This window comes from Prunus avium, chromosome 6 (genome assembly GCF_965620075.1).
Source record: "Prunus avium chromosome 6, drPruAviu1.hap1.1, whole genome shotgun sequence".
Taxonomy (NCBI): domain Eukaryota; kingdom Viridiplantae; phylum Streptophyta; class Magnoliopsida; order Rosales; family Rosaceae; genus Prunus; species Prunus avium.
The window spans coordinates 4,375,405-4,389,022 of record NC_142289.1 but is presented as its reverse complement, the minus strand read 5'-3'; the positions used below and the strand labels follow the sequence as shown (position 1 = coordinate 4,389,022).

The window sequence follows — 13,618 nt, the reverse complement described above, 5'->3', positions numbered from 1 at the left end:
AAAGGTTCTATTGTTTTATATTTATTTGGAGTAATGTTTTAAAGGAAATATTTCATGTTTTTATTTGAAATACTTATTCATTTAGTAGTATTTATTTGGCTTAATTACTCCAGTGTCGCCTCAAAGTATGATCAAATCTTACATTTCTCCTTGAAACTCAAAGCGGCTCCTTTAACCAGTGTTTGGAGTCTCACTTGTGCCAAAACAGTAAAATGTAACCAGTTTTATAGTGATGCAACAAACATGGAGGCAAGCAATAACTACAAACTTATCACAATTATTTCAATGCTGCAACAACATATACATATTAATATATTTTTGCCTACTTTTTCCACAAGGAATGCACAATATTAACTGCGTTAAAAACAACACTTGATTAAAAAAGTGAAATTAGGGTTTCTAGCTATCAGTCTTCAAGGCCTATGTGAACGTAGGTAGAACCCTAGTTAGATAGTTTGCTGCAAATATGAATGAATAATGCAGGGGAGGGCAGCTACGGAAGGAGGCTGGACCACAGCTAGCCCATTGTTGCTTGTTGTCTTTCGGTGGGAAAGAAAAGGTATGGCACAATGTCAATGTGGTCGGCTCACTTACACATCAATGGGTGTGGGAGTGGGTGTGGCACACTAACCCATAATAGCAAATATTATTGGTAATGGTCAGTCAGAGAGATCAAATCTCGATGACTATTCAAACTTGCTCTTGTTGTTGCAAAACCCAAGGACAATAGTCTACAAGGTACAGCTACTGTTTTTCCTAATTTTGCATTCTCTACGAGATCGGGCAATGGTCCCTTTAGAATGCTTGCTTTCTTTTGCAAATGCTATAAGAAATGTGAGACTCAGTTCTATCAATTTCACATAATTATATTTGGGGCTCATAGCAATTATCAAGAATAAAAACGTATATATACAAATTCAGATAATCTGCAAAATATTTACATTGAAATTGAACAACGCAGCATGGGATGACGAACCCCTTCCTCAGCAAATGTCAAATTTTGCCAATTAATGGAGTAATGCATTCAAGTTCAACTACCAACAAGCAGTCAGTCAGGTTACATTATACAATTTTTTTTTTATACAAGCGATAGTCTAAACGATAAAGAAGGAGTTACATTTTACATTACTCAATACCAATTACACCCTAGAAAACCAGTAACTTTACCAACAAAAGGACACAAAGAAGAAAAAAATAAAAAACGGTGACCAACCTTTCCCAATTCATATAGCCCATGTTCTATGAGCTTGACCACGATCCTAAACTGGTGACCAACCTTGCCTGTGAGGCTATGAGTGTGACTCTTACCCGAATTACAGGCGGCCGTCCTTGCATTTTAATTGAATTCGGGCGCCTGTAATTGATGAACCACACATAAACGTAACCTCTAGATCTACTTGTGTTGAATTCATTTTTCATATGAGTATTTTATTACAAATTCCAGAATACATGCATGCATGTGTTACATCTTTCTAACATTCCTGCAATCTCTCATTCTCTTGTTAAAGCGCCAGAAACTTCATCAAAAGATAATTGTTAGATTATTCCAAGTTAAATGCTGAAATAACTCGTAGAAATTTGATCAAAACGAGGGATCGAATCAAATAAGAAGAAAATATATATGGTACTTGAAATAATTGTGTGGATAAACTTTGTTCACCTTGCAATTTTTTCTCCTTTTTTGCCAATATATGAAATGAAGAATGGGGTTTTTTGATAACCCAACACATCTTTCTATGAGCTGAGATTGTCGTTTATAGCAATGCATGCACATCGAGTCTCGATCATCTTCTGCATGCGTTATGGAGGGCATTCAAACCAGACGTTTACAGTCAGTGCCATTACTTCTGGACACAGAAAAGCACAACCTCCCACTACTATTTTTCCCTACATAAACACCACACTCTACACCTCCATACATCACACACCAACATTAATTCAATTGATCAAAGGACCCCAAGCGAAAGAAACACTACAACAATTGCCATGGCTAGCCTTAAGGTGGTTTGTGGTCTCTTCATGTGCATGATGGTGGCCGCACCCTTGATAACCGAGGCAGCCCTTACGTGTCCTCAGATTCAGGCCGGGCTTGCCCCATGCCTGGGATACCTCCAGCGGGGCGGTGTCCCCGCTGGGGGCTGCTGCCCCGGGATCAAAAGGCTGGTCGGCTCAGCCACGACCACAGCTGATCGCCAAAATGCTTGCAAGTGCTTGAAAACAGTTGCTGGCGCAGTCAAAGGCATCAACCCAGGCTACGCTGCTGCCCTCCCTTCCATGTGCGGCGTCAAAATTCCCTACAAGATCAGCGCCTCCACTAACTGCAATAGGTAAATTTTGTTCATCAAATAATGTGACAGTTTTTTATATTATGTTTTAAAATTTAAACACACTATACGAGTTATTTATTTTGGGTTTTATATGTGTTGCAGCGTGAAGTGATGATGCGGAGAAGCATGTTGAAGGATGATATGAGATGATAATATAGTAGAAGTAGCTAGGCTACGTTAAGAATAAAGAATGAGTGCTGTGTCGTTTTAATCTCTATTTATTTTCATGCATGTCACCGATATCGGTCGGTTTTGGTTGTACTTGTACGTGATGATGGCTCTTGCCATCTTCCTCAGGCAATCTATATCGTTCGTTTATTTTCCATATGCTAGAACAATCTTTAATCTCGTTCGTTTCTTTTTCATTTTCTAGAACAATCTTAATTAATCTCGTTCGTTTGTTTAAATATATAATTTTTTTTTCCTCATTTGTTTGAAGGCTCAGTATCCTCGAAGGGATAGCCATATACCATAATATCCCAAAGTCACACTTATTTGATATTTTGTTAAATTTCATAGAGACGGACCATATTCATTCATGCGAAATTTTATCGACAAAGTAAAAAAATTATTAGAAAATTTGGAATAAGTCCAATTATGATGAGAGATTTTGGATGTGATCCACATAGAAGTTGTTATTGATCCAAGTCCTTTGACTTTTGCACCACCTAAGATTACATGCCTTTTTCAATTTATTGATGTTTACTTTTATTTAATTAATTAATTATTTATTTATTTGTTTGTTCCAATTATGCCCCTAAAACATAAATAAGTTAAATTATGGATTTGTAAAACCGGTAAGTTATTTATTTGTAGGATATTAATTATCATATTTGATTTGATTTAATTGAATTTTGAAAATTTTCCAAGGTATACCTACCTTAAAATTTGTAATAAGAGTTCATGGAAACTTCATACATTAACAATAGGTAAGGTACCTATGCATACACCTCTTATGCATGTAATTAAACCCATAAATTAACTCTAGTCAAGGTAATTAAATCCATAAGTTACCTCTAGTATAGGTAGTTATACCCCCTAGCCCAGGTAATTGAACTCATATAGTACCTTGGTTATGGATCTTTAAACTCATATTGAGATAAAACTCCATACAAAATTGCTTTGGAAAACCACAAAAAAAAAAAAAAAAACCTATTACCTAGAAGGCAGGTATGTATGTATATATATGAAACTCTAGAAAAAATTACTTAAGAAAACTCAAGAATTTTTTTTTTTACCTATAAGGTAGGTACATATATATATATATATATATATATATATATATATATATATATATATATCAGTTATTCTCTTATCCGGATGTCCGCACGTTATTATCGTGCGGATCCTATTGTAAACAGGCAAGAAAACAAACAGGGGTAGTACAAAATACACTGCGTCCGCACGATAATAACGTCCGGATGTCCGCATAAGAGAATTTCTGTATATATATATATATATATATATATATATATATAAGAGGAAACGTCATATATAAGGGAAACACACACACACACATACATAGAAACATCAAAATTTAGGAAAAGTGTTTTCATATAATTCCTTTTTATGATAATGGCATATACTGTAAATTTTTTTTAAAATTATAGACATACTAATTGATTACTTGGTAAAAATGGACTGCAATTGAAAAGAAAAAGCATGTGGACTGCATTCATTACATCTTGATGAAAATGGACCTATATCTAAGAAGCCCAAAAATTATCAGTGGAATGAGGTGGATCCTATCCAACGGTCAAGAAACTTAAATCAAATCAAAAATAAATTTTTTGTTTTAAAAGTTGAGGTTTTCAAAGAATATATTCAAACAAATTACAAATTGCAGTATTTGGATAAAGCTTTTTGTTCAAGAGAGTGGGTGTATGAACAAATAGCTGGAGGAAAGCTGAGAATTCGGTCGGATTTACAAACATAAAAACAATAGATTTTGATGAGCACAAGTTTTTTCTTACCTGGTTTTGGAGGAAACACGCATGGCAGGGAGACACGGGTCTGGTGTACTCGAATGTCAACAAGAAACATTTAAGTGAAGCAAATCAATTATGGAGTATGCATTATTCCTCATTAATATCATGGGACCCCAACCTTGATTGTGCACCTAACTAAGAGCATCCGCAATGATGTTCTTTATTTATTAGCTAAAATTTAGCTAAAAATATAAGAAAACTATTTTAGGAGCTCTCTACAAAATTTCAACTCCAACTATACTCCCTAATTTGGAGAGTCATAGATGCTATAACTCTTTTTTGATTGGTCCATCTCTATTAAAAAATAAAATAAAAAATAGTTAACATTAAATAAAATTTTGAATTACTCATTAAATAAGGCAGCATTAAATTAAAGGGAGCCATTAGGAGTCCTTTCTCTCTCATCAGATTTAGGAGCTCCTAGAGGACTCCCTATTTTAGGAGGTGGATAGGGAGCATGGTTGGAGTTGCATTTTTACAATGCCTCCCTAAAATTTATCTAAGGATGTGATTTAGGGAGCCCATTATAGATGTTCTAAGTTGCCCGCAAGCTCTATTTTGAACATAGACAAGTTTGAGGTGCCAAGTATTTTTTTATTTTTTTTCCAGCCAAACTGGGGGAAGACATTATCCAAGGTTAATATGATATTATCCTGGTTTTACCCTTTTGGGATAGTCATGTTTTGGCCTTCTCTTTCATGTAGGTGGTAAGTGGGGGAATCATTTATGTCATTAGGCTGAGTTTGTGCTTAAGAGCATTTAAGGGATCCAACTGCAATCTTAAATCTTGAACCATTAAATCCACCTCAACTACCAACTGACTCCTTCCCAACCCCACACATATTTTTGGGGTCATGTGTAATTATTTTTGTTCACAACCGCACGTTTGTTGTAAAAAGGTTAACAACTGTGGGGAAATTTATTTTTACCTTATCTAATTTATGTTGCACGATTGTGAATTTAAAGAAAAGATGAATAACTCAATTTCATAATATGAAACAAAAATATTGTACTTTCATTGTATTAGCATTATTTTTAGAGGTTTTATAAACTATTATTATGTTAGAATGAATCTATTTATAAAATACTATTATTTTTAATCTAACAACAAATAATAATTACATAGGCATCAATTTCCTCTCAAAAGTGGTCACTCTACCTTCCATTTCCTCTCTATATAAACACGAGACCATGGTGCCATACTTCTCACTACTCTCAAGTTCCTCAAATCAAGTTCTTACAAATCCATTTCAAACACCTTTTTTCTTCGATCATCATCATAGTCGAGAGACATGGCTTGCTCTGCAATGACTAAGCTTGCTTTGGTGGTGGCCTTGTGCATGGTTGTGAGCGTGCCCATTGCTCAAGCCCTAACATGTGGCCAAGTGTCCAGCAACCTTGCACCATGCATACCCTACGTGAGAGGCGGTGGAGCTGTGCCTCCAGCTTGCTGCAACGGCATTAGGAACATCAACAACTTGGCAAAGACCACCGCTGACCGCCAGACCGCTTGCAACTGCCTGAAACAGCTTTCCGCCAGCGTCCCCGGAGTCAATGCTAACAATGCCGCAGCGCTTCCCGGCAAGTGTGGAGTTAATGTTCCTTACAAGATCAGCCCCTCCACCAACTGCGCCACGTACGTATTAAAAATAAATAAAAACTCCAAGTTTTAATTTTTGTAGGTTTGATCAAAATTCAACGGTTCACATTATTATCTCAAAACCTAACTTTTTAAATGTGGATCGTTGAAATTTTGGTCTAGCTTGTTGACAATTAAATGAGGAACATTATATAATTGACTGATTTTTGGGTGTGTTTTGTTGTGGTGTTGCAGCGTGAAGTGAGCTTGATATGGGAGATGTATTTTCGGCCGCAGATAATATTAGAGAGAGAATAAAAATGTGGCTATGTGATCCACAAGGGATTCCTCATGAGGGAATCGTTCAGTTATTCTATGTAATCTTTTTCTTTGTATAACTAATAATATTTATGTTTTAAGTAATGTTGTTTTTTGTTTTGTTTTTGCTCTTCTTTTTTCCTAAAATTATTCAAATCCCTCTTCCTCAATCCTAATAATCAAAGAAAATATTTATAAAAACAAAAACAAAGCTAGCTTGGTTAAGTCCATTGAGATACAAATTAAGACGTGTATATTTATAAGGGTTCAATACAAGAATGCCTGCCTCACATCAATGGCAGATCTAGGATTCGAAAGCCGACCGAACAAAACTTATATACTAAACTCGACAAAATGAGTGAATTTCACTAATAAACATAAAGAGATACGCATAATGAGGGGGGCGTAATGAGCCTTACTCTGAAATGCATCTATATCTACAAATACAAAAACAAATTTATGAAACAACTGTCTTTGTGCGGGACAAAAAAAATTATAGGTAGGCTTGGGGTTTGTGTGAGAACAAAAAAATTAATAACTGTAAGTAGTGTAGGCAATTTTTTTTAACAAAAAGAGGGAAGGAAAAGGAAGAAAAAAGAAAGAGAGAGAGAGGAGAGAAGATAGAAGGAAAAGAACAACAACAAAAAAAGAGAGAGGAGAGATGAGAGAAGGAAAATAAGGAAGAGAAAAAAGAGGGAGAGAAGAGAGAAGGAAAAAAAAGGGAAAAGAGAGAGAGAGAAGAGGACAGGAAAAGAAAGAAAAAAGGTTTGTATATGCTTAATTTAAGTGGGGTACATATGCAGTGTAGGTAAGAATTTTTTAATAAAAATTTGGGCCGAACATGAACCCAGCCTGCCATAGGCTAGAAACGCCCACGTGGGTTTGGACCCACACGGATTGGTGCTCATTGAATTATAATTCAATTCTCTGTTATGGTTTTTGGCAAAGATTTTTTACTGACCAAATCCAAAAAGTGAATTATTGGTATATTGTTATTTTTTTTTTTCCTCTATTGAGAGGGACGATAGTATATTAAACTTATAAATACAATATGGATGCTCGAACTCAAAACCTTATCTAAAGGAATAAATATTCTAAACCACTGGTGAGTCTTTTGCATGTATATTGTGTTTTTAAAAAATGGCTTTTATGATGGTAAATATCTCAATCTTATAGACCAACCGGACCAATGAAGCTAGATGGTAGGCCGTGTGTTGGTCATGTGAGATGGTAGGCCGTGTGAGATGGTTACATTTTCTTTTACCATGTTACCAAGATAATTATACTCACCATAATATTAATAATTAATGTAATATAAGTATACATTAATCCACATACTAGCTATTCAATGATCTTATGATAAGTCTTGTCACTCGACCTTCCATTCACCCAATTTCCTCTGTGTATAAATCACCAGACTCTGTTGCCTTACTACTCACCCAATTCCCCAAACTAATCAAGTGATATTACTGATCCATTTCATACACATTTTATTTTTCTCTGAGCATCAAAGTCATTATTTATGGCTAGCTATGCATTGATTAAGCTTGCTGTGTTTGTGGCCTTGTGTATGGTGGTGAGTGTACCCATAGCCTGTGCCATAACATGTGACCAAGTGTCCCGCAACCTCGTTCCATGCCTAGACTACTTGAGGAATTGCGGAGCTGTCCCTGAACCTTGTTGCAGAGGAATTAGCAACCTCAATGACTTGGGAAGAACCACCGCTGAGCGCCGGACCATTTGCAATTGTCTGAAACAGAATGCTCCTAGCTTCACCGGAGTTAATCCAACCTTGGCAGAAGAGCTTCCCGCCAAGTGTGGAGTCAATGTTCCTTACAAGATTAGCCCCAACCCCAACTGCACTAAGTACGTATAAAAAACCCCACAGTGCTCAACTAGGGTTGCATCAAAATTTAATCTAATTTGAATGCCAACCATTGCATTTTGATGTAACGGCTTCATGTCATCGAAACTCCAAATTAACTTGATTTTTAACTAATACAGGTTTCTCATGAAGAAAAAAAACAGAAAGTATTTTATTGATTTTGCTTTGTTTTGTTGTTGTGTTGCAGTGTGCAGTGATCGGCTTGATGGGAGATTAATTTTTCGGCCCCAAATAATACGAGAGTGAAAACAAAGTGTGATTCCTCATCGTCCCTAGTACTTCGATTTTCATCCCCAGTACATGGTGATGAATATTGTAATACTTATATGGAATTTATAATAAAAGAAATGTTCTTCTCTTTTCTTTTTTACTTAACTTTCTCTTCCTTTTGTAAGAGTTAAATAAAATACGAAACAAAAAATAGCAACAGTAGCTCATCTGAGCAACAAATATTAAATTGAATTCAATAGTTAATGGTGGATTGCTATCGCCTATCTCAATAGGAAAGTTCTTTCTATCGATAATTATAATTAAGCGTTCAGGCGACATTCAGTCAAAACGAAAAAATAATTTGTCAATTGGTGAAGATAGATTAAACTCCTTTTATCTCATTTTCTTTCATGACACAGAACAATTGGACCAACTCACACTGTTGATGATAGCCCAAGCCGAACCAATGCCTTGCCATATTGGGCTATTTCAATAACGGTTCGGCTAAGCCTCGGCCCTTCAAGAAAATTCGAGATCACTTACAATCATGGATTGAAACGTTAGGCCACGTTGTGTGTTTTGTGTGTTAGAAATTCATTTCTTTATAATTTAGACTATCGTTTATACTTGAAAAACATAATATATATACGTTATTTTTCATGAAAATATATGTAGCATGTATTGTACCGATCAAGAACATATATATATGACGTACGTAGCCTTTGTACGTGGCATTGAATTTAGCTGCCAACTAGTATCCAGATTTCGGAGGTACATGTACGTGGCCTTTGTTCTTACTCTCCCACTTTTTCATATATAAACCCCTCCAGACCACTCGTCCCTACCACACATTCAAACTCACAAACCTCCAGCTACAAGTATACATTTTCACAAAGCTTCCTCCAAAGTCTCAATTGTTCTTCTGAAGTTATGGCAAGCTCCGTGGCCTTCAAGCTTGTTCTGGTGGTCCTCGGGTGTATGGTGGTTGGTGCACCCTTAGCCGAAGCTGTCATACCATGCAGCAGGGTGTCACAATATGTGGGACCCTGCATAAGTTACTTGAAGAAGGGTGGAGCCGTGCCTGTACCATGCTGCAATGGGATTAGGTCCCTGATCGGCTTGGCTGGGACCACACCTGACCGCCAGGCCGTGTGTAGGTGCTTGGTCGCGACTGCTAAATCAGTCACCGGGATCAAGGGTGACCTTGTTAGTGGACTCCCTGGGGCTTGTAAAGTGAGGCTTCCTTACCCCATTGGACCCAACGTTGACTGCAACCGGTAAAATTCATGTTATATATTACCTCAATTTTCACATTAAAAAGATGGATTAAAATAACCTTAATTATATTTTATTGTGCGATGCAGGATCCACTGAAGTTGAGATGGGGAGGCAGTTTTTGGCCGCGAGATAAAATCTAGTAGGTGCTAAAATAAAGTGGGTGCTGAAGAACCCTCTATCATCAGCTCCATAAAGTACATGATCCTTGTTTGTAAAATTCTCTCCACAACATCTGTACTACCTTCTCTTTTATGAATAAAACGAGTGATGACTTTTCCATGTTTTTTTTAATTAAAATCTCCTTAAATTATAATTTTTGGAAAAAATATATAAACTTATTATTATATATGATTATGATTAATTAGAAAAATTAACAAAATAAATAAATTAAAAAGGGGCATTAGTTGTACCGACCATTTCTTTTAAAGTCCTATATATAATTACGCAATCGTCACATTCATGCGAGATTCACATTTATGGATGGGTGCGTGACACCGACCATTAATTTCATTTTGGACGAAATTCATTTAAGTTTCTTTTGTCTTGACCAGAAGGAAAAAATTGTGGCAAAACATTCTGACAAAAATTAGGCACGTTCTGGAAAATCTGTCCTCCATGAAAATATATTCCAATCAAGACTTATTTGTGAGTGATTTTGAGAGGGCCAGAATCACTTACAGAGAGAAGTATTTCCCTAAAAATTACTTAAAACCACATAAAGTAATTAGATTCTCCGTAGAAGTGATTTTAGCCCTCTTAATTGGCCTTTGTATGTGTTGGGCTTCCAAGTCTGTTATATCGGCCTTTGGCAAAAAGAAACTTGTTTCTCCATGAAATTGTTTGGTTGAAACAAACAAAGTCTAACCAAATCTTGTAATACTAAAGCATAAAAGAGACAAATTTTGAGAGAGAGAGAGAGAGAGAGAGAGAGCTTTTCTGAAAAGATCGAATTGTACAATACAATTTGTTCCTTATTAGTTCTTTAATTTTTTGTGTCTCCTTGTAACCGAGAAATTTATAGAATAATATATAACAAATATATGGTGAGCCTACTATGACCACGACTCCATGAGCTTTGATTATATGATGAACTTAATATATGGTGAGGGCCCTAGCCGCGTGGATATATTTAAGATATATAGCCGCGCGGCGGCTTTACTATGTAAATATAATAATATATTTAAACCGTATAGCCGAGCGGCTATACTAGTTAAATATAATAATATATTTAAGGCGTATAGCCGCACGGTTATAGTCGGTAAATATTATATAAATTTAAAACGTATAGCAGTGCAGCTACACTTTGTAAATATAATAATATATTTAAACCGTATAGCCGTGCGGCTATACTATTTAAATATTATAATATATTTAAGGAGTATAGCCGCACGGCCGATATGCTGTAAATATTATATAAATTTAAGAAGTATAGCCGTTCGGCTATACGCTGTAAATATTATATAAATTTAAGAAGTATAGCCGTCCGGCTATACGCTGTAAATATTATATAAATTTAGGGAATATAGCCGCGCGGCTATACGTTTTATTTATTTTTAAATGAAAATAAAAGGACCGACCTAGCGATTAGGCGATTTCCAAGTAGGCCAAAGTGATAGTTGGAGCTCGAAGCTTCTCTTTTCCCTACAATCATTTTGAAAGCAAGATGTTTTCATGGATATTTTCTATCAAATTATGAAATTCGTTGGTGTTAATACTCCTTTCTATTGTCATGTAGGGTAAATCATTCTTCAATACTTGTAGTTGTGGAGGACAATACTGCTGAGACCATTTAAGCTTGTCACTGTGTTTCTTCAAGAGGCGAACCATGCTATTGCTTGTAAACTTACACGTGGTCATGTAAGAAGCTCTGTTCTTTCATATTTTCATATAAACTTTTCATAATGCTCAAGTTGATAAATTGCAACAGAATGCCTGCGTCGCCTTGCTCTTGGGTTGTTGAATTAATGAATTTTATTTAGTATAATTTTTGTGACTGATAACTCAAGTGAGGAAAAAAAGCAAATTTCTTCCGGCACTAATGCCCTTTCATATATTTTCTTCAATAGTATAGTTATAAGCTGTACACGGCAATGGTGCTTTTTCGCTACTTCTGTATGCACTTTATTGTATTCTGTTAACAAATGGAAGGACATTGTTAAGTTTGCATTGCTCAAATTGATATATTGCAGCGGAATGCCTTGCTACGATATCCTAATGAAAACTCATAATTTCATGAGTATCTACTCTCTCCCTCTCTCTGACTCGTTATCTTGGTGAGGTCAAATTCTGACCTAGGTAGCTTCGTAATTGGCTAAGTTTAGAAAGTCTTTCACTTATTTGCGGCAGCTAATGATACAGATTAGTTTGCAGGTGGAAGGGATTCAAGTTCATGCAGATGAGGGTGGAACCACACAAACCCGTGGTGGTGTATTATACTGTATCTTTGACCTATTTTATGTTTCAGTTAGTTGAATCTTTAGCTCTTCTCCATTGAGAGCTGTGTCCAAATAAGTTCTGATGTAATTGTTTCCATTTACGTTTCACTCCAAATTTGGTTCATCCTTTTGGGGGATGCTATTGATTCTTGCATGTACAAATCTTCTTACTGCACGAATAGCTGCTGGGTGTTTTATTGTTGCTTTACTGGTTGTACTGTTTATAGCTAAAAATGTAAGTACTAATTCACATATCATTTACTTGATTTTGCCTGTTACCTAGCTTTCTATATGCTAAAATGCACCTATAAGCATTCAAGTGGGTACATGCAACAGTTTAACATGAGAAATTTGCAGAAGAGTGTCCTTGCTGTACTGGTTGTGGATGGGGTGTCATTTGGTGAGCTTCTTAATTATATTGTTAATAAGATTTTTGCCTGTGAGCTTTCCTTCCGGTCTTTTTTATGCATTTCTATTTCTTTTGCTGGACAAACTACAAGGGATGCTCTTATGCCGTACTTGTGTGGTTTTTTCTGACTCTGAAGAGCTTTACTTAATTGTAGGGGGTTTATTTCTTGTTTCTCTGCGGAGCCATGTACCTTGGTCTTGTGATTTTGTCTTGAGGTATATGCTTTGCTTCCACTAAAGCTTAAATGAATTACTTTGTAGTTACTAAAATGGTCATATTTCTGTCATTCTCATTGCCTATTAGCTCAATCACTTTCCCTCCATCATGCTATAACTTGTGTAGATTCATTCTTTCCGACGCGGTGGATCTCAGATATCTTAGTTATGCCAATGAATTTTGTTTATGGGGATTTTATAAGTTTTCTCATAGAGTTCTTTGGAAGTGTTTTTCAGCATGCATCCACAAAACATGTTGCTACACAAATAGCTGCTGGCTGTTTCATCGTTGCGCTATTTGTTGTACTCTTTTTAACTCAAAATGTAAGTATCAGTGAACCTATATCTTCTACTTGGTTTTGAATGCTAGAATGCACCTATGATATGAAGCATTTGGGACAGGCAGCAACACTTTGACAATAGATATCATGGAAACTAATTGGAAAGTAATTGATGAAGATCTAGAAACCCTTAGATTCCTGAAAAGCCTAAAAAGCTCAAAATATGTACTAATATCCGGCATGATAGAGCCATTTCCCAGGGTACACAATTGGGTTGTAAACTCAATTTTTTTTTCTTTTATATATATATGCCTATAAAGGAATGTAAAACTTGCTAACTAAATCCTTACCCTGTTGTATTTGTACTGCGTGATCATGTACAGTGGACATTTGGAGGACTTTGTATACGTATGCATTCCGTAATTCCAATCAAACATCTTCCTATTACTACTAGCAATGTGATATTTGGATGTTTTATGTTTACTTCTTGAGCCACCAGGATTCATTATTTATTTGCTGGAATTTGGTATGTGCAATGCAAGAAACAACGCCAGTTCGTATACTAAGGGAAATGATTATGTTTAAATTTTAATATTTAATATAATTTTTAAAAATATATATTATTTTTATTCGATAATATATGAAAATTATGTGTATAATACGTGAATTTTGCTTGTATTATTGAAAATTTTG

General features: G+C 35.7%; 4 protein-coding genes and 1 pseudogene across 4 annotated transcripts; all 5 read left to right on the top strand.

The window, feature by feature from the left end:
* The first annotated feature begins 1,721 nt into the window (after positions 1-1,721).
* LOC110769018 (non-specific lipid-transfer protein 1-like) lies at positions 1,722-2,731 on the top strand. Its single transcript, NM_001426267.1, is given in 2 exon segments — positions 1,722-2,327; positions 2,430-2,731. Coding segments are annotated over 2 exon segments (351 nt in total). The 5' UTR covers positions 1,722-1,986; the 3' UTR covers positions 2,440-2,731.
* A 2,793-nt stretch (positions 2,732-5,524) lies between these two features.
* Positions 5,525-6,395, top strand: LOC110769016 (non-specific lipid-transfer protein). The gene is made up of 2 exons (NM_001426268.1): positions 5,525-5,951; positions 6,150-6,395. Exons 1-2 carry the CDS (start codon positions 5,608-5,610, stop codon positions 6,157-6,159), a joined length of 354 nt encoding a protein of 117 aa, NP_001413197.1. The 5' UTR covers positions 5,525-5,607; the 3' UTR covers positions 6,160-6,395.
* A 1,244-nt stretch (positions 6,396-7,639) lies between these two features.
* Positions 7,640-8,467, top strand: LOC110769021 (non-specific lipid-transfer protein-like). Its single transcript, XM_021972921.2, has 2 exons — positions 7,640-8,078; positions 8,285-8,467. The coding sequence occupies exons 1-2, from the start codon at positions 7,735-7,737 to the stop codon at positions 8,292-8,294; spliced, it is 354 nt and encodes a 117-aa protein (XP_021828613.2). The 5' UTR covers positions 7,640-7,734; the 3' UTR covers positions 8,295-8,467.
* Positions 8,468-9,145: 678 nt separating this feature from the next.
* Positions 9,146-9,882, top strand: LOC110769019 (non-specific lipid-transfer protein 1-like). The gene is made up of 2 exons (XM_021972920.2): positions 9,146-9,584; positions 9,672-9,882. Exons 1-2 carry the CDS (start codon positions 9,238-9,240, stop codon positions 9,679-9,681), a joined length of 357 nt encoding a protein of 118 aa, XP_021828612.1. The 5' UTR covers positions 9,146-9,237; the 3' UTR covers positions 9,682-9,882.
* Positions 9,883-11,277: 1,395 nt separating this feature from the next.
* Positions 11,278-12,643, top strand: LOC110771959 (uncharacterized; annotated as a pseudogene).
* Positions 12,644-13,618: the final 975 nt, after the last annotated feature.

What these genes read in the sequence shown, in the direction of transcription:
- LOC110769016 (NM_001426268.1), top strand. Translation starts at nt 5,608, where the DNA reads ATGGCTTGCTCTGCAATGACTAAGCTTGCTTTGGTGGTGGCCTTGTGC.
- LOC110769021 (XM_021972921.2), top strand. Translation starts at nt 7,735, where the DNA reads ATGGCTAGCTATGCATTGATTAAGCTTGCTGTGTTTGTGGCCTTGTGT.
- LOC110769019 (XM_021972920.2), top strand. Translation starts at nt 9,238, where the DNA reads ATGGCAAGCTCCGTGGCCTTCAAGCTTGTTCTGGTGGTCCTCGGGTGT.